The sequence below is a fragment of the Mauremys mutica genome, chromosome 7, assembly GCF_020497125.1.
Source record: "Mauremys mutica isolate MM-2020 ecotype Southern chromosome 7, ASM2049712v1, whole genome shotgun sequence".
Lineage (NCBI taxonomy): Eukaryota > Metazoa > Chordata > Testudines > Geoemydidae > Mauremys > Mauremys mutica.
Window position 1 is genome coordinate 52,730,742 of NC_059078.1, and position 18,787 is coordinate 52,749,528.

General features: G+C 57.9%; 2 protein-coding genes across 8 annotated transcripts in view; one reads left to right on the forward strand and one right to left on the reverse strand.

Annotated features, from left to right (window-relative positions):
• Nucleotides 1–1,470: 1,470 nt before the first annotated feature.
• TCTA (T cell leukemia translocation altered) lies at nucleotides 1,471–3,948 on the reverse strand. Its single transcript, XM_045023778.1, is given in 4 exon segments — nucleotides 1,471–1,759; nucleotides 2,218–2,272; nucleotides 3,547–3,590; nucleotides 3,593–3,948. Coding segments are annotated over 4 exon segments (477 nt in total). The 5' UTR covers nucleotides 3,945–3,948; the 3' UTR covers nucleotides 1,471–1,733.
• Nucleotides 3,949–7,917: 3,969 nt separating this feature from the next.
• Nucleotides 7,918–18,787, forward strand: part of UBA7 (ubiquitin like modifier activating enzyme 7) — a 54,062-nt gene continuing 43,192 nt past the window's right edge. Inside the window, exons 1-9 of one of the 7 annotated variants that reach the window (XM_045025101.1) lie at nucleotides 7,933–8,122; nucleotides 9,949–10,057; nucleotides 10,275–10,443; nucleotides 11,331–11,472; nucleotides 11,596–11,730; nucleotides 13,133–13,239; nucleotides 13,445–13,535; nucleotides 14,282–14,420; nucleotides 15,362–15,459. In XM_045025101.1, coding sequence (XP_044881036.1) covers nucleotides 11,401–11,472; nucleotides 11,596–11,730; nucleotides 13,133–13,239; nucleotides 13,445–13,535; nucleotides 14,282–14,420; nucleotides 15,362–15,459 — 642 coding nt within the window. In that variant the 5' untranslated portion in view covers nucleotides 7,933–8,122; nucleotides 9,949–10,057; nucleotides 10,275–10,443; nucleotides 11,331–11,400. Of the gene's footprint in view, nucleotides 8,123–9,851; nucleotides 10,058–10,274; nucleotides 10,444–11,330; nucleotides 11,473–11,595; nucleotides 11,731–13,132; nucleotides 13,240–13,444; nucleotides 13,536–14,281; nucleotides 14,421–15,361; nucleotides 15,460–18,787 lie in introns of all 7 variants that reach the window. The other 6 variants (XM_045025102.1, XM_045025098.1, XM_045025100.1 and 3 more) reach the window with 6 other exon arrangements.

Sequence of the window (18,787 nt, forward strand, 5' to 3'; positions counted from 1 at the left end):
GCTCCTCCCCCTGGCATGGTAGGGCATGCATCTGCTTGGGGGGAGGGATATCTCAGTGGTTTGAGCACTGGCCTGCTAAACCCAGGGTTTAGGGATCTGGGGAAAAAAAAAATCTGTCTGGGGATTGGTCCTGCTTTGAGCAGGGGGCTGGACTAGATGAGGTCCTGTCCAACCCTGATATTGTATGCTTCATGCTCCTGCCCTTGCCCCCAGCAGGGGATGAGGCCAAGGAGCCCCCATCCCTGCCTGGAAGAGGGTAAGTGGTTCAAGGCAGCTGCTCCAAGTGCCTGAAGAGCAACAGCATCCGCCAGCTAGGACAGCATCTCCCTGAGGAGCAGGGGTCCCCTCCTCCAGCAACAGGGTCAGAGAGAGCCAGAATGGACACAGTTCCTCTCCCCCCCGCAAGTAATGGAATGGCAGCATGGTCACAGCAGAGGGATTTAATCCAGCCAGCAGGTCACAGGAGCCCTCAGCCAGGGCCTGGCACAGTGCAGAAGGACGGTAGGTGTCCCTGGGGCTAAGGGCCTGGCCTGGGATACAGGTACCAGGCTCCAAGCCCAGTTGTGCCACCCTGTGCCTGCCAGGCCATTAGCCAGGTGCTGCCTCTGAGCCCTGCCCCCTCCTGGGCTTGGAGATACCCTCGCTCACTGCAGGTGGGGCTGGAAGTACCTGGGGCCAGCTATTCCTACTGCTCTAAGGGGCACCCTGGCCCCTATGCTGGGTTTGCCATGGGCATGCTGTTCCTGCTCTGATCCCAAGGACTGGCACCTTGGCAGAGGGCACTGGCCTAGGAAGGCCTCACCTGGCCCAGGCAGATGGCACATGCGGTGCTGTGTGGAAGCTGACAGCGTTGCTGCCCAGGTGCTAGTGGGCTATCACTCCAACACTGCTATGAGACACAGCACAGGGCAAGAGCAGCCTGGTGCTGCCCAAAGGCCCCCCACACCACCAAATCCCAGCCAGATGGGCAGCTCAGCTCTCTGCTCCCACACCATGTAACCAGTGGGACAGCGCTGCCATCCTGCCCTGCATCTCCCCTGTGCCCAGGAGCAGAATCCCGCCCCTCTGAAGAGCAGCTGTAGTTGCCCCAGGGGCCAGGGTCACAGGGAGCACAGGAATTCTAGCAGCAAGGAGCAGGATCTCCAACCTTGCCCGCTGGGGCAGAAAGTGGTACAGGTGCATGAGTCTCATAGTCCCTGAGGGCAGAGGAGGGGGCTTGGCAGCAGGGAAACGGTGGGGTTCAGGCAATTTTCCCTGGAAGGGGCTGGGGGATGGGAAGGCTTTTGGCTCATCAGTGGTGGGGGTAGCAGTGGACAAGAGTTGGAGGGAGGGGCTCAGAGGCATGTGCTTGGGGAGGATTTAAGCTGGGCACGAGGACCACTGAAGCACTGACTATACACCACCCCCCATGTACACAGGCCTATGGCCGCTGGAGGGGCCTGTTTTGTCTGGGGCAGGTATGGGGAAGGGCTGATGGGGCAGTGCAGATGCCCCCAGAAGTGACCACAGGGGTGACATGGCAGAGTCCAGCTGGGATGGGCACAGGCCAGCTGGCTGTACAGCTCCCTGCTGGCCAGGAGCTAGCCCACAGGTGACATGGCTGCAATCTCCAACACAGCGAAGGTGCAAAGCCAGTTTTCCTGGCTGGAAGCGCTGGAGTCCATGGGTGGAGCTGTCCCAGGTATGCCCCTGCCCACCAGCGTATCCGTCCGCGCCTCACTCTCGGTGCGTCTTCACAGCCTCATTGCTTGAGCTGTCCCTACAGGAGGGTGAGAAGAGAGCAGGTGCCATAGACAGAGCTTTGGGGCGAGCCCCAGCCACCTGAGGCTTGGCTCCTGCAGCTCAGAGGCCTAGAGAGCAGTGGACAGACCAGGGTCAGAGTGGGAAAGCCTCTGGCAGGCTCCACACATGCACACAGACTCTGTGGGGATGGACACTGCCAGTGGGCACACCAACCCATATGCCCCACTGCAGTGTCTGGGCACAAGAACCACCACTGGGGTGACCCCCACCCAGGGCAGGCATGGCAGGGCTCCCCCTGAGGGCAGGGAAGCAGCTCAGAGCCCTGCATTCTGGCAGTGCACAGGCCAGGATCAGCTGTTTCTGAGGCCTGAGGGTGCCCTTGGAGAAGGAGCCTTATGAACTGGGGAGGGCCAGACTCCAGGCCTGTAAGCCCCCTGCTGAGCGGCGCAGAACTGAGCAGCGGGAAGCACTCACCAGGTGGGGAAATATGAGGCACCAGCGGGGGTCCCTCCGTTCTGGCCGCCTCTGCCTGGAAACAAGGCGAAGGAGCAGTCAGGGTGGGGCCAGGCAGGGCTCAGGAGGGGGCAGGCAACAGGCACCTTGCTGAGGGATACTTGGGAGATGCCTAGCAGTTGCTCCACATGCCACAGCCAGGCCAGCATCTGGTTCCCCCCGCCCCCCCTCAATACCAGGGAGCTGCTGGGCACAAGCCAGCCCTTTCCATGCTGCCTGGGGGAGGACCTCTGCCTGGGCAATGGTGCAGTGCTCCTGGATTCTCCTCCGGGCGGGGTGGGAGCCCACAAGCAGCCAGGAACATGCAGGTGTGTGTGCCCTAGTCCTCGCTGCCACCCTCCAGCCTGTAGGTGAGACAGCATGAAGAAGAGCACCGTGCCCTGCCCCTGGCGGCCTCACCCGCTCCCCAGGATCACTCAGCCCCATGTGCACCAGGGCAAGACACACAGAGACATGGACACAGCATCCCCTGTCCACGTTCCACAAGGAATGGTTCTGAAGCGGTGGCACTATGGGACGAACCTGTGCACAACAGGCCATTGGGAGAGGGCGGGAAGCCAATCTGAACAGGCTAGCTGCCCAGACAAGCCCAGGAGAGCCTGAGCGCTACTCCCCAGCAGTGTTATAATTCACCTATGGCCCGTCTCCCCACCCCAGGCCCAGCAGCAACCCCTGGGCTATGCCTTACATAGCTCAGAGCCCCAGGTCTCCCTGACAGCTAGAGCCAGGCCCACTCAACCTGTGGGGCGGGGAGCTGCTGGGGCAGGGCCTGGCACAAGGTGCCTAGGCTGCTCTGCCCAGGTATGCTGCTGGGATCTGGGCGCCAGGGACAGGGCTGGCTCCAACCCCAGACCCGCAAAGTACTGCCACTCTGGGGGCCGGGTTCTCCAGATTCCCCATAGCACAGCCCAATCAGGACCTGAACGTCAGCCCTGCCCGGGGCAGGAGGTTCAGTTCGGTCGGTACTTGGCCAGCACTCCAGCCCAGCGGGGGGATTCAGTTCGGGTCAGCACCTGGGCGGCAGTCTGGCCCAGGGCTTTGGGGTTCGGTGTCTGGCCAAGTCTTTGGTTCAGGTCGGTACCTGGTCGGCGGCCCAGCCCAGGGGTCCGATTCGGTACCAGGGCAGCAGCAGAGCTCAGCCCAGGGATTTCGGGTCGGTACCTGTCTAGCGGCCCAGCCCAGGTGTTCGGTTTGACCCGACCGGGGGGTTGATTCAGCACAGCCTAGCCCGGGGCGGGTTCGGGGCCCAGCCCGGGGGCTCGGTTCAGCCCGGGAGATGGGGGCCCGTACCTGCGCAGCAGCACAGCCGGGCCGGCGGGGTGGGGGGCTCGGGACCCGGCTCCGTTCGGTACCTGGGCGGTAGCCCAGCCCAGCCCATCCGGTTCAGTTCGGCCCGTACCTGGACGGCAGCAGAGGCGGCTGACGCGGCCTCCATGGAGCCGCCAAGCTAGGTGGATGCCCAGCAGGCTGAGGCCCAGCCAGAGCAGCAGCAGCTGGAAGAGCGCGGCCCGCAGGTCTTGAGCCGCCCAGTCGGCCGCGAACTCCTGCCCCAGCCAGGCCAGGCCCCGCAGCGCCCGACCCGGCGCCTCCCAGCCCAGCCACGGTGCCGCCATCACCCTGCGCAGGCGCCAACGGAGCACTGCACTGCGCAGGCGCCGAGAACCCCCTCCTCCCTGGAATGGGAGCATCCCGTGAACCTGCCCCCAGACAATGAGCGGAGCCGCCGCAGCCCAGCCCCTTTCCCCACAGCCCGCTCCCTAGCTCCGCCCCTCCCCTCATCACCCGGCCCCCTCCTGCAGTGGCCCTGCACCGCCTCCCCGCACAGCTCGCCCCCCTCCTCCCACAACTCGCCCTCCCCTGCACTGGCCCCGCCCCTCCCGGCATCCCCAGTGGTCCCACCCCTCCTCCCCCTGCCCCGCCCCTAGCTCCTGGGCCCTGTCCCTCCTCCCCCAACCACCTCCTTCTGACCCCCCACCCGTCCCCTCATAGTCCATGCCCTGCTCTGGCACCGCCCTTCCTCCCACAGCCCGGCCCTTCCCCCCATGGGCGTCCTTAGGCATACTCAGAATACACCTGAAAATTTGGGGCACCACCCGCCCAACTCTTCCTATTCCGGTTCTGACCTTTTCTGAAGGCTCCCACAGCTAGCTGCTGCAGCTTCGTGACTCTTATTCTGGAGGGGATCTAGTAACTTAATAGTGAAAAAGCCTTCCAGCCTGCCAGACCTATTAGCACAACATTGAAACTGTTAAAGAGCCATTCAAGTGGTAATTAAGCCATTGAATAGGCATTTGCTAACCCCCAGGTATATATTGTCAGTTTCTGAATTTACTGACAAAAACAGTTGTGCATTACTGTAATATACTCTGGTTTCTCTTCAACTCATATAAATCTTTTGCCTCTTACTCAGAATATGTTAGTGTACAGAAACTTAGTTTAAAATTTGCTTTAAAATATTTCATTAGTGAGTTGGTGAAGATTATAAAATCACATCTCTAAAAAAATCCTTGCATATATTTTAGATGCACAATCATCTTTAGCCTTAAATGCTTGGATCTTCAGACATATAGATTTTTAAATAAATCCTTCAAAAGACCACCCTTATCTAAAATACACATTTAAATTTTGATTACTAAAGTAAAAAAAAATTGCTTCCAAAGTCTTTCTGTCCATCCCTTTCTGTCCATCCCTTCCACTCCCCCCACCCCAGCTCCTTGAAGAGAGCTCTTAAAGAGACAACAAACACCCCTTTCCTTCCAGATAGCTGGACAAAGGGCTAGTCTACACTTACCTGCCGGGTCGGTGAGTTCGACTTCTCGGAGTTCGAACTATCGCGTCTAATCTGGACGTGATAGTTCGAACTCCCCGCGCGCTCCGGTCGACTCCGGTACTCCACACTGCAAACGGCGGTGGCAGAGTCGACCTTGGAGCCGCGGACTTCGATCCCGCGGCATCTGGACGGGTAAGTAGTTCGAATTAGGGTACTTCGAGTTCAGCTACGCTATTCACGTAGCTGAACTTGCGTACCCTAGTTTGACCCTCGCCCTTAGTGTAGACCTGCCCAAAGAGTTTCCCTTTCTTTACTTCTGACTATCTGATGAATTAGTTTTAAGAGAACACTCCAGCAAAATCAGTACCAAGTGAGATATGTAATCCTTTGTTATGCCTAAAATCTTTGGAAACATATTTTTTAAAGTTGGTGAAATTTCATAAACATGTCTATTGTTATGGAGATCACACAACGTACATTAGTATTCCCTTTTTCTAAAAGCAATGATAAACCTAGGGTTGTGAGTTCAATCCTTGAGGGGGCCATTTAGGGATCTGGGGCAAAAAATCTGTCTGGAGATTGGTCCTGCTTTGAGCAGGAGGTTGGATTAGGTGACCTCCTGAGATCCCTTCAAACCCTAATATTCTATGATTCTATGATTGTTATGAACACAGTAAACCTCTGTGACTGATTAATTTAAAATAATGTCTTTGTTTCAAGCAACAAAGAGTCCTGTGGCACCTTATAGACTAACAGACGTATTGGAGCATAAGCTTTCGTGGGTGAATATCCACTTCGTCAGATGCGTCAGAGATGTGGAGTGAGTTAAATATGTAGTAATCTGGAATGATTACTTTATGAAGGCTTAAGAGTACATTTAAAATATAAAATCAGCTTAGAAATACTGATTAAGAAAATGTAAAACAGAGAAGAGCTGTATCATGTATTCCATAATATTTAATGTTGTATTCAGCAAAACAGTTGACTTGTCCTTACTACAAAGTTTTTGCAAATAAATCTCTGACAAACTTAAGGGTATATCAAAAAACCTGTGACTGACATTTTTTATTCCCAAATGTAGTGCTTTTAATTAGGTGCCTTCTGCATGTCCAGTCTTCCCCATCTGGCATGCAGTGGAAAACATGCTTCATTTTCTTTAGAAAGAAATTGCAGAAGATTTTTTTTCCCCCAAATATCATTTGCTTCATTTGGGCTCAGGGATTTGGCTGGAAGGGGGTGATCAGGGAGTGGGAGGGAAGAGAGGAGGGAGACAGTGGGGAGAGGGCAGGGCCTGGGGTGGAGCAGGAGTGGAGTATGGGTGGGGCCCCAGGCAGAAGAGGTGGACTGGGGAGTTAGCTAGCCTCCCCAAGTGGCAGCTTCACCCACTGCCCATGACAGCAGGTAAGAGCAGGTTGGTTCCCGCACACCTAGCGCTTGCTGCAGTGTCCTTAGGCAGGGGCCGTATTCACAGAGCCAAATGCACTGGAGCCGTGCATTCTGCGTGAGGGAGAGGGTACGGGAATCTCTGTGGGGAACTGTGACTCTCTGCCACCGTGACGTCTCGGTATCCTTTGCTGCCTCATCCCTCCCCGCCCTGGGCTGCGAGCCCGGGTGGCCATCGGGCATAGGGGGTACCAGTTTAATAATATCGCATAGGTAGGGTGACCGGATGTCCCATTTTTAAAGGGACAGTCCTGTTTTGGGGGATTTTTTCTTGTATAGGCGCCTATTACTCCCCACCCCGTGTCCTGTTTTTTCACAGTTGCTATCTGGTAACCCTATGCATAGGGCCCCATAAATCTTAAGGATGGCCCTATTGCCCCCCCCCCACTGAGCCTGCCCCACACTGAGTCTGCCCCTTCCTTCACAGCCCACCCTGCCCCGGCCCCGCCCCTCCTCTCACAGCCCAGCCCAGCCCAGCCCCCCCGCCACTGGCCTGGCCCCTCCTCCCACAGCTCAGACCCCACCTGCACTGACCCCCCCACCTCCTCCCCCAATCTGCCCCATGCCGACTGACTCCCACCCCTCCTCTCATAGTTCACACCCCCACACTGGCCCTGCCTGTGCCCCTCCGCTCACAGCCCAGCCCCATCCCCTGCTTTCTGCCCTGACCCCGCCCCTCCCTCCCCTACAGTCTGGCTCCACCTCCACACTGACTGCACCCCTGCCAGTGGTTTCCATCAGTCGCCCCACTCCACATCTCAGGGAGTCTCTGGGTTTTGTTAACCCAATCTCCTGTCTCACTATAACTACCCTCAGGCCTGGAGGACACCAGAGTGCTAGGCTAAGGACAGCTGGTAAACTGAGGCAGCTGCTCCTCTGCGACCAGAGGGTCTGGGATTTCAATGGGGATCCAGTGACCAGAGGCTGCACAGCACAGGGGGACATGTTTTCAAGGCACTTGAGGGTCCATTATTGACCTGCAGGGCACAGGCAGCACTGGAACAGCCTGGAGGCATGAGCAGCTGACAGGCTGGTGGGGTTGGGGAGCTTGCACCCGACTGGTGCAGGCAAGACTCCCTACTGCTGGCTATAAGGTGCTGACAGCCCTGGGTGCTCTGAGAAGCATCAAACCCACACACTGGCACAGTCAGCCCCAGATATCACAGCGGGGGAGGGACAGTGGGAGCTGCATGATGCCAGGTGGTCCCCTCTGCCAGGACACAGTCCATAGATGCCATTGCTGCGGGTTACCAGACTTCCCCTTCAGCTGTACACAGTCCCTAGCGCACTGCACCAGGCCCTGGGCTGGGCACTCGGACAGGGTGGAAGGGGATGTGTCTTTGCTGAGGGGAAAGTCCAGGCTGTGTCCAGACCATGCCCTCCCTACACACTCCAGTGTCCCTGCTGCTCCTGCACCAGCCCCTGTCCTGGCGACGCTCTGGCGTTTCCGCTGCCCACCTGCGTCCTGGCAGAGCTCCGGTATCCCCGTTGTCTGTCCAAGCGGAGCTCTGGTGACGGTGACTCCACTGCCCGTGGCTCAGGCGTGTCTGTGCCTTTAAGAGGCTGAGCCTGGAGGCAGCTGTTCAAGGACTTGCCGTTTCCTGCTCTCCTTGCGCTGCTTCTCAGGCGATTGTGTGGGCACCGGTTGGCTGGGTAAGTGCTGCCCCAGCGCCCCGCTGGGCCAGGCAGGTTCACCAGCCTCCCCCCCGGGCGTGAACCCAAGCAGCCGTGTTATTCCCTACCTCAGGGCTGGTTCTGGGCAGGGAGTGGTGGCTGGAGCAGAGGGCTGGGAGGCAGGTTCTGTTCCGGGCCCTAGAGGGGCTGAGCGTGGCCTGGTTGTGCGGGGCCTTGCCTTGGTTTCCCTCTGCCCATGGGGACAAGACCCAGGCATGGGGCGGGGATGTTTTTGCCCCCATATGTGTGGGCTTCTGGCACCTGCCCCCTCCTCCTACTGGCATCACTCTGCAAGGCCCCTGCCCTGGTGTCCCCAGGGCCTTGCTGCTGTGCTGTGCTCTGACTAGCTCTGTGCCCTGCAGGCCCCCATGAGGCGATGTGTAGTGGGGTGTGTGGCAGACCCCTGCCCGTGCCGGGTGGATGTCTAGAGGAGTCCCCTTCCTGCTGCATGGTGCCAAGCCCCCCTGACCCAGCAGGTGTGCTGTCCCTGCTCCAGTGGCCTTCATGCCAGCAGCATCTTGTGCCATGTGCCCAACTTCTGCAGGGGTGGGTTGGTCTTTGCTGTCCCATGGCAGGGCAGTGCTGTGCCTGTAGCTCCATCAGGCTGCAGTGACGTGCTGGGATGAGGGTGCTGCCAAGCTAGCCTTGGGGGCTAGGAAGGGATTGGCGCCAGCTCCCTTCCCTCAGCTACAGTCTTTGCTCCCATCTGTCCCTGTGTGGTAGGCGGGCTTCCTGGATGGCATGGGGTGTGGCACGGGGACCTGCCCAGCAGTGCCATCTGAGGCTGCTGCCCCGGGGGGGGCTTATGGAACAGGGCCGTCCAGAGGATGCAGGGGGCCTGGGGTCTTTGGCGGCGGGGGGCCCTTCTGCTCCGGGACCCGTCGCCGAAGTGCCCTGAAGACTGGCTGCTGGGGTCCCCCCGCCGCTGAATTACCACCGAGGACCTGCTGCCGAAATGCCGGGAGCGGAAGGACCCCCCGCTGCCGAAGACCCGGAGCAGAAGAAGCTCCGGGGGCCCAGGCCCCGCGAGAGTTTTCTGGGGCCCCTGGAGTGAGTGAAGGACCCCGCTCCAGGGGCCCTGAAAAACTCTCGTGGGGACCCCTGCGGGGCCTGGGGCAAATTGCCCCACTTCCCCCCCCCACCCCCCGGGCAGCCCTGTCATGGAATGCAGCCCACTTTGTCATTGGCAGCAGCTACCCTCCCCCCTCCCATTGTTGGCCTTTCACTTTCACTTTCCTGACAGTCACAGGGCTGGGTCTGCTGGGGCGGGGCGAATGGAGCTGCCTTTCCCTCCTCATGGCCAAGCCCCTGGCTGCGTTCTGCCGGGAGATGCTGGAGATGGGGTTGGAGCCCCTGAGCCTGCCAACCTGTGGCAGGGAGCATCCACCATCTCATGGGGTGCGTTCCAGCATCCTGAGTGCCCGCTGCCCTGTTATGGCCAATGGGCTGGCCCCTTCTGGCTGCAGCCCTGAGTGACATCTGTGATCCCTTTGGGTGCTCTGCACCATGGCTCTAGCCCAGCTTGGGTGCCAGCCTCCTGCCAGGCCCTGCCAATCTCCCCCATCCCTCTGAACAGGCTCTGCTGCCCACAGCCCTGTGTTAGCTGCCAGCTTTGGGACCCAGAGAGAGGAGCTGCCCACCCACAGCTGGGGGCTGGGCAGGGCTGGAGCTGGACGGCTCTAGTGGAGCATCCCACTGCCCTTTGCAGCCAGGAACGGAGCTGACGTGGAGCCACTAGCCCCAGTGGAGGACTAGGAGCAGGATCCAGGAGTCCTGGCTCCCAGCCTGCTTCTTTTCTTATGCAGGGCTGGGCACAGCTGCACCTACCTCACCCATGTCTGCACTGGGCAGAAGCAGCATGAGGCGCTCCGAGAGCCTGGGTGAGATCGACGAGGGCCTGTACTCACGGCAGCTGTGAGTGCTGGGCCTGGAGATCAGGGGGCACTTGGGGTCAGCCAAGGAGCGTGCCAGGTGCAGTGCCCCAGTGTGGGTGTGATGGGGTGGGGCTAGTATGACAGGGCCGTGGCGGGGGAGGGGCCAGGGGCACTGGTGTGGTGGGGACATGGTGGAGTAGGGGCTGTGCCAGCTGTATGTTCTCTTCCCCCATATGCCCACTGTGCTTGCCCCATAGCTATGTGTTGGGCCATGAAGCCATGCGGAGGCTGGCAAAAACTGCTGTGCTGGTGTCGGGGATGAAGGGCCTGGGTGTGGAGATTGCCAAGAACATCATCCTGGCTGGGGTCAAATCCGTCACTGTGCACGACCCAGGCAACACCCAATGGAGTGACCTCTCCTCGCAGGTACCCGAGGTGGGGGGGCAGGGCTTGGGGTCCCTCCTTTCTGGGGGCATGTACCTCCCAGCCTTGACTGGCCTGTGTTCATCCTGTGTTCTGGGGTTGGGATGCCACCAGGGCCCAAGCACACCCATCTACTTGCCTGGTGCCAACCTGTCAGCAGCAGCTGCCACTCAAGAACTGCTCTGGTGGAGACCAGGGCACTGAGAGGGACTCCGCTTCTGATGAGAATTGCACCACGACTAGCGACAGGCATTTCTCCACAGTAGCTCTGTCCTGCCTCTGCAATTGGCGGCAGTGATTACTGGAGTGCTCAGTGACAGCTTCACCTGCTGATTCCCTGCAGCTGTCCCCAAAACCCGACGGAAGCCGCATTAAGCCTGAGTGCTTCCGTCAGTCCTGTCCCCAGTGCCTGGCTCTCCCAAGTACAGTGGAACGCCAAGAAGATCCAGCCCTGCACAGGTGTGGGGCCACAGTTTGGCCCCATCCCCTCCTGGCCCCGCACTGCCAGCCCGCTTTGACCTGGCCACAGACTGGGGTGGGTCAGCTCCAAAGAAGGAGATTTTTAACAACCAATGTGATTATTACTCTCTCTCCTGGCTGGGGTGGGTGCAGGCTGGCTCAGCCCCAGCTCTCGGGTATCATTCAGTTTAACCTACTGACCAGGTTCAAGCGCTTACTTTGGGGATCCTCACCCCAGCCAGGCTGGATTTTCCCTTCAGTCCATGCTTGGGGCTCTCGGCCATAGCACCGTGCAGCTCAGGGTCAGTTTCTGCTGGGAATTTCTCTGGCTTTTCAAACAGCCTGGGTTGGGGGAGGGCGGGTGCTGTGCAAAGGGGAGATCTGGATGTGGGGAGCCCTCTCCCTAAATCCCCATATCTCTTCTTTGTAAGGGCTCCCCCTGCACATGCCCCGCTTTCCAGAGTGCTTGCTGTGGGTGTGAGGAGCTGAGGCTGCAGTGCCATGGGCAGCCTGTGCAGCCCTGATGCTCAAGGCCGGCTGCTAATGTCCCCCAAAGCAATGGGTGGTGCCCAGGTGAGCACTGTGACTGGGGAGGCACGAGGGGGCTGTGTGCCACATGGCCAAAGCTCAGCCCATCGGTACGGAGGTTGCGGCCGTGTCCCGTTACAGCCTCCTCATTTGGGGCTATCTCTGCAGTTCTTTCTGTCTGAGAGCGACGTGGGCCGGAACCGAGCCGTGGCCTCCCAGCAGCGCCTGGCAGAGCTCAACAGCTATGTGCCTGTGACAGCCTACACCAGGGAGCTGTCCGAGAGCTTCCTGGCAGCCTTCCAGGTGAGGAGGGGCCGTGGCTCGGGCATTCGCATCTGTGGGCTTGCAGGGGCCTCAAGCAGGCAGGAGCTGGGTCCAGGCTGCCGGCGTGGGGCAGCCGGGAGCTGAGGCTTGGCAGGTGTCACTCAGCTTCTGGAAACAGCCAGAATAACCAGCCTGAGTCTTGGGGTGGGGAGGATTCACAGCTGAGTCCGAGGGTAGCGGGAGCTGGGGGCGGGGGGGGTCTAAGGGGCAGTCTGGGGTGCGGTCCCAGCTGAGCCTGGCAGGGCAGTCTGGGATGGGGTCCCAGCTGAGTTAGGGTTGCCAGGCATCCGTTTTTTGACTGGAACGCCCGGTTGAAAAGAGACCCTGGTGATTCTGGTCAGCACCGCTGATCAGGTCATTAAAAGTCCGGTTGGCGCAGGGCTGGCAGGCTCCCTACCTGGCTCTGCATGGCTCTTGGAAGAGGCCAGCATGTTCAGCTCTTAGGCACATGGCCACGGGGGCTCCGCACTCTGCCCGCACCCTGAGCACTGGCTCTGCAGCTCCCATTGGCCAGGAACTGCGGCTAATGGGAGCTGCAGGGACAGCGCCTGTGGGCAGAGGCAGCATGCGGAGCCCCCTGTGGCTGCTCCTGCACCTGGGAGCTGAGGGACATGCCAACTGTTTCCGGGAGCTGCCTGAGGTCTGTGCCTCCTGGAGCCTGCACCCTGAACCCTCTCCTGTGTCTCAACCCCTTGCCCCAGGCCTCAGCATCCTCCAGCACCCCAAACCCCTCATCCCTGGCCCCACCTCAGAGTCGGCACCCCCCAGCTGGAGGCCTCACCCCCTCTCACACCTCAACTTCCTGCCCCAGTCCCGTGAAAGGAAGTGAGGGTTGGGGAGAGCGAGCAATGGAGGGAGGTGGGATGGAGTGAGAAGAAGGCGGGGCCTCGAAGAAGGGGTGGGCAGGGCAAGGGTGTTCAGTTTTGTGTGATTAGAATGTTGGAAACCCTAAGCTGAGCCCAGGGGGTGGGGAATCTGGGGAGTGATCCCATCTGAGGCTGGGGTGGCAGGGAGTCTTGTGTCAGGTCCCAGCTGAGGGCTGGCTGTAGCTTTCTGAGTTCCTAAACAAACAATTTTGGGATTGCTTCTCCCTGCAAAGAACAATCCAGGTATTTACGTAGGGCTTGCACAAACGGCCATGTAAGTGCCCCCTTGTGGGCCTGCAGCACACTGACCCATCTGGCTGGCACTGCCCAGCGGCTGGCAGGAGGAGTGAAGTTCCCATCTAGCTAATGCCAAAGCCAGTTGAGTGGCTGTGAAGCGGCATCAGGGAGACATGCTGGCCCAGGGGATGTAGCACTGGGCTTGGAGGACTCTTCCTGGGGGGCACAGCCACCCCCGAGCCAGATCTCGGTTGCACTAATGCTGGGTCTTGGCTCAGGTTGTGGTTCTGAGCAACTCGCCACTGGAGGAACAGCTCCGCATCAGCGACATCTGCCATGCCCGCAGCATCCGCTTCGTCCTGGCTGACACCAAGGGGCTGGCCGGGTAAGCATAAGATGCTACCTGCACTGCTGAGACACACGCATGCCAGGTGATCTGCAGCAGGGGGTGCTGTGGGGGGCGGGTAGGGGCAGTGGCTGTGTGGGGAGCCCCCGACTAGCCCAGTCCCAGCCTTTCCCAGCAGGGGGTGCTGTGGGGAGGGAGGTGCACTGGCTAGGGGTGCTGACTCAGCCCCTGCTCCTGCCTCTAGGCAGTTGTTCTGTGACTTTGGGGAGAACTTTGTGGTCGACGAACCCTCGGAGGCTGACCCTGTCTGCGCCTACGTCCAGCACATCTTGCAGGTACAGCCAGGCTGAGCACCTTCGTTGGGGCCTCGGCCGGGCACCTGGGGAAGCCTGTCTCCCCACTCAGGGCCCGGGCACCCAGCCAGGAGTCACCCTGGTACCACAGAGGGAATCCCAAGAGGCAGGTGTTCATCCCTTGCCCACCCTGGCTCCCCTCGTCCTTTCTGCTGAGCTATTCTCAGGTGAGAGCCCCAGCTTCTGCCAGGGCAACCCCTCAGGCCTTCGCTCTTGGGCAGGCTCTGTGCCCAGCAACCCTGCGGAGCCGTGTGATCCGGCTCCCTCTGGGCTGTGGGTCCCTGTCCTGGTGACTGGCTCTGCCACTGTTTCCTCAGCGTCTCCATCTTACAAGTCGGCCTTGGCCAGTCCTCAGTGACTGCCCCCCCCCCCCGGCTCAGACCCCTGGGCGATGCCCACACACGCCCACCTTGGGCGATGCCCACACACCCATGAGACTCCCTGGTGATGCCCACATGTCCCCCTCCCAGGCAACGTCCACATGTCCGTGTCCCCCCTCCACCCCTGAGAGCACACAGGCCTTTTCCACCCTAGGGAACAGTGCAACATATGGGGAAACTGAGGCACACATGGGCTTTGTAAAAATATTACAAAAATTCCCACCTTGTCACATCCTCCCCCACCCCGTAGCCCTTTCTCTATGTGGGTTGCCCCAGGGTCACCCTTCCTCCTGTAACTCCCTTGCCATGTGGCCCAAGTGGGGTTGCTGACCCCTTCTCTCTCCCCAGGGCACGCCTGGGGTGGTGACCTGCAGGGACGGGCAGGGCCATGGCCATGGCTTTGCAGATGGCGACTTTGTGACATTCTCGGACGTGGAGGGCATGAGCCAGCTGAATGGCTGCAAGCCCCGTGCCATCCATGTTCTGGGTGAGCCCCCGCTGGCTGGGGCCAGGAGAGTACAGGGTCGGGGATCCCAGGGCTGGGGAGCATTGGGGGGACCCTGTGATGCAGTAGGGAATGGGGTGGATTGACCTGGGAATGTCGTTTAGTTTTACTGAGACTGTCTGCATGGGGAATGGGAGAGCAGGGGATGACTTTAGGTGAGGGACAGTATCTGAGCCTGTAACCTGAGCCAAGAAGGGGCGGGGGAGGGGGGGCAGAGAGAGCCTGCTGGAGTGGGTTTTGGTTTCAGTTTTGGGATGGCTGGGTAGAGGCAGCCTTGCACCCCAGAGGGCCCTGGCTGAGGGGTCCTGGTTTGTACCTACAAGCCCTGCTTGCGACTGTGTTCCTGTCGTCTAATAAACCTTCTGTTTTACTGGCTGGCTGAGGGTCACAGTGAATTGCAGAAAGTGGGGAGTGCAGAGCCCTGACTCCCCCACACTCATTGACAGACCCCTCTCTGAGGACCAGGGAGCATTGGGGGATCCCGCTCTGAGGGCAGGGTAGCATTGGGGGGGGGACCCTGCTCTGGGGGGAGGCCACTGCAATGGGGGCTGGGATGTAGTTTTTCACTGAAAGTCACTAGCCCCACCTCTCCGGGGGCGGGGGGGGGGCAGAGAGGGATGAGGGCTTCCCTGCTGGCTCCCTGCTTTCAGCCCAGCCCCGTGTGGGGGGTTGCTGGGCTCCGACCAACCCTGGGCCCGTGTGAGTTCCCTAGTGCCAAGGCTAGGCTGGCCTTGGGCTCCTGGGTCTGGGTTGGGCCCTGGGCAGGTCTGGGCCAAACCAAGATGGCAGAGACGCCTTTACACACAGGCCTTGCCCAGTTGCCACAGACTGTGGGGCCCCAGGGGCGGGGCCCCAGGCTTACAGAGCCGGGGAGGAGTTGTGGGGACTCAGGGCCCCCCTCACCCGGGCACTGCCTCCCCCAGATGAATTCACACTGGAGATTGGGGACACCGGCTCCTTTGCCCCATACCAGCGTGGTGGAGTCATCACCCAGGTGAAGGTGCCACAGCTGCACTCCTACGTGAGTATGCCCCCAGCTGACCCCCCCCCCCGCAGGGCCCCCCATGGCTGGCCAGCCCCCCCATGGTCCCCTTTGCAGCTGGCTGGGCCCCACAACTCTGTGCCCCCTCCTCCCCCGGAGCTCCCATGGCTGGCTGGGCCCCCGACTCAGCCCCCAGTTTTATCCCCCATGGCTGGGCCCCCCACTCTGCCTGCCCCGGGGCTGGCTGGGCTGCCCTATGGCTGGCTGGGCCGCCCAACTCCCACCCCTCACAGATGGCCAGCCCCCCCCCCCACTTGCTCCTTGCTCTCCCCCTCCCACGGCTGTCCAGGCCCCTTCCCCGCAAATGGGTGCAGTGTTACAAACTGCTGCCCATGAGAATTTGCTGCTTTGCTGGGACCAAACGTGTCCTTGCGGATGCTCAGTAACGTGTGCTGGAGTTGCTGGCCTCACACTGCCTCCCTGGGGGGGACCTCCTGTTCCCTGGGTCTGGAGGGGGAGGGCCAGGCTGTGGCCAAACTGACTGCACAGGAGGGGCAAACTGCTGGAGGCAGAGGTGGGAGAGGGGCCAAATCAGGGCTGGGGTTAGGAGCCGGGGCACTGCCAGCTTGGGGCAGAAGGAGTAACAGTTACCTGGGGGGGGGCGTTTGGAGTGTGGGGGTGTCAAGGCTGAATCCCCACTCTGTCACTCTGAGTGCAGGAAGTGGGGGCCTGCAAGGATTCTAAAAATTAATACTGGCATCTCCAGGCTTGTATTAAACTCCCAAGGTTACAGCTTTTCTCTAACTTTGGCTTGGTAAACGCTGCCACCGCCCAAATGCAAAAAAACCCCTTGGACCCAGGAAGGAGCACTTAGGAATTCTTCCCTGTGGGGTACCCTGAAGCTCTTTCATCTCATCCCACCCCCCTCCAAGGAAGAGTTGAGAATGAAAACAAAGGAAATTAGCTGTTGCCACCAGCTAGTCAAACAATGTATGCACAAATCTCTTAGGACACCAAAAATCCAATTCTCTTCTTAAAAAAGGTAATTTTTTATTTAAAAACAAAAAGAAAGAAAATACATATGGAACTTGGGGTTTTGCTAGATTTTAAAAGAGCAATTCCAAAAAATCAAATGCCCAAAATAGCTTTCTTGGGGGTTCAGCTTAAAGGTTACAAGCAAACAAAGCATCTGAGGTGGACATAGAGGAGTCCACAAGCCAATAAGAAATAACCCTAATCACGTCTTTTTAGACATTCCCTAATTGTACTTACATATCTGAGGCTTCAGATAAGTAGGTTTGAGGTATGAATTGATAATCTAATCATACCTGGCTTAAGCTGCTTACAACATTGTTGCTCTGTCCCTGCAGCCCAGAGAACAACAGACAAAGGGAAAGTTTCTTCCCCAATTTTAAAAAGTTCTACCTTCCCATTGGCTCTTTTGGTCAGGTGCCCACTTCCTTTTCTTTGACCTGTGGGCTTGTTAACCCTTTACAGGTAAAGCAAGTAGAGAACAGACCAAGAGGGATTTTACAGCTAACTGGCTGGCTGGGTGTCCATTAAAGGGAGCTCCCTCCCCCTCCCCCCTTCATGTATCACAGGGGAGCAGAGGGGCTTTTTGTTTCCTGTGCCAGGACAGTGGAGCTCAGCTCCTGTGTCCCAGGGCCATGCTGCCTAGCCAAGGCAGCTCTGCCTCAGCCGCTGGGATGTGCTGGGTGGCTGAAGGAGACTCCATTCAGTGCTGTATTTTGCCCCCCAAAAGTGACAGTTGTCAGCCATGGTTTAGTGTATATGGCATCCTGGCTCAGCTTCTCTTTCTACTGAACGCCCGTCACAAATTTGTCTTGGCTGCTGTTCTTGTTCCAGCATGCTGCTGCCAGGCCAGTATCACTCCTGGCCATTCTTTATTTGAAAATGTTACCCTGATTTCCCTTGGCACTTCATCGTGGGCCGTCCTTACCAGGGAAGGCTGGTGGGTGGCACTGCCACTTGAGAGCAAATTAGTGACTATGTGTCACTATTACCATCAGCAGTCACAGCTCACGGTGTTTCTGGAACAGCACTTCCTGTCTGTCTGGCGACATTAGGTTTTAATTCTAAATTTCATCCTTTTCTCGTTTTGTTTTAATCCACGCGTTAATTCTTTGGGCTCAGGACATCAAGGCTGGGTGATTTCCTGCTTGGGTGTCAAACCTCTTCCCTTTCCTTTGATCCACCAATGGGAATTGCCTTGTCAACTGTTCCTTTGCTTCTCTAGCCAGCCCCCTGGGGCTTCTTCACCTCTCCACTGGTGTGTAGCACTTGGCTTCCAAATATTCACCCCAGGACAGATCTTTGAAGGGTGAGAGCATCTCGGTGCTTTTGAAAATCCCACTAGCTGCCTAAATGCCTTTAAAAATCTGGCCCAAAGGGCATTATACTATCGTATATGAAGCCCTTCTGAAAAGGCAAATTGCTACTGCCATTGTTACTAGAGAGAGGTATGCGATTGGCAGCCACAAGTGTTAAAAAATCATGAGTTTTTCACCTGAAAGTCATGGAATTAAAGGAACTAAATGCATCGGTTTGAGGGACTTGTATTTTACCTTTTTGTTCCTGAGCCTTTCAGTTGCACTAGCTTTGTACTTTCTCTGTTCCCTCTCCCAAAGACACCATAGACCTAAAATAGGCATAAATTCCTATGACATCCAATCCCGTTTGGGACTTCCAGGAACACGTGTTCCCTCTCCTGTCATCACTGAAAATTGATTAAAATCCTTATTTCTGTAAGTAATCCCCCCCTCCTGCAGACACATGTTATTTCATTTGCTGCATGCCTAAATGTTGATTTTTTTCTGCTGAATTGTTTATACTTTTCCCTGCATATTTTAATTTAATAGCTTTTGATATATTCTACATATCGTGTTATGATACATTTCAGTATCATTCTGACAAGTTTACTGCTCTCTACTGCCGAAAGCAAGGATTTTTAAGGTGAATTATGCTGTTTCTCCAAAAGGCAGCCAATGCAAAGGAGTAACTAAAATGCTGTGTCTCCACTATGTTTGCAGTGGTGTTTTAGCTGTGTCAGTGCCAGCATATTAGAGACATGAGGTGGGTGAGGGAATAGCTTTGAGTGGACCAACTTCTGCTGGGGAAAGAGACAAGCTTTCGAGCCACACAGAGCTCTTCTTCAGCTCTGGAAACCTACTGAGAGTGTCCTGGCTAAATATAAGATTGAACAGATAGTTTTAGCGTAAGTAGTTACACATATTGTAAGGAACCATTTAATGTAGAGTGGCCTATTAACACCCCTGTAGTCACAGGACACAAAGGGAAAGGGGGTTAGTGGCTACAGATTGTTGTAATAAGCTATAAATCCAGTGTC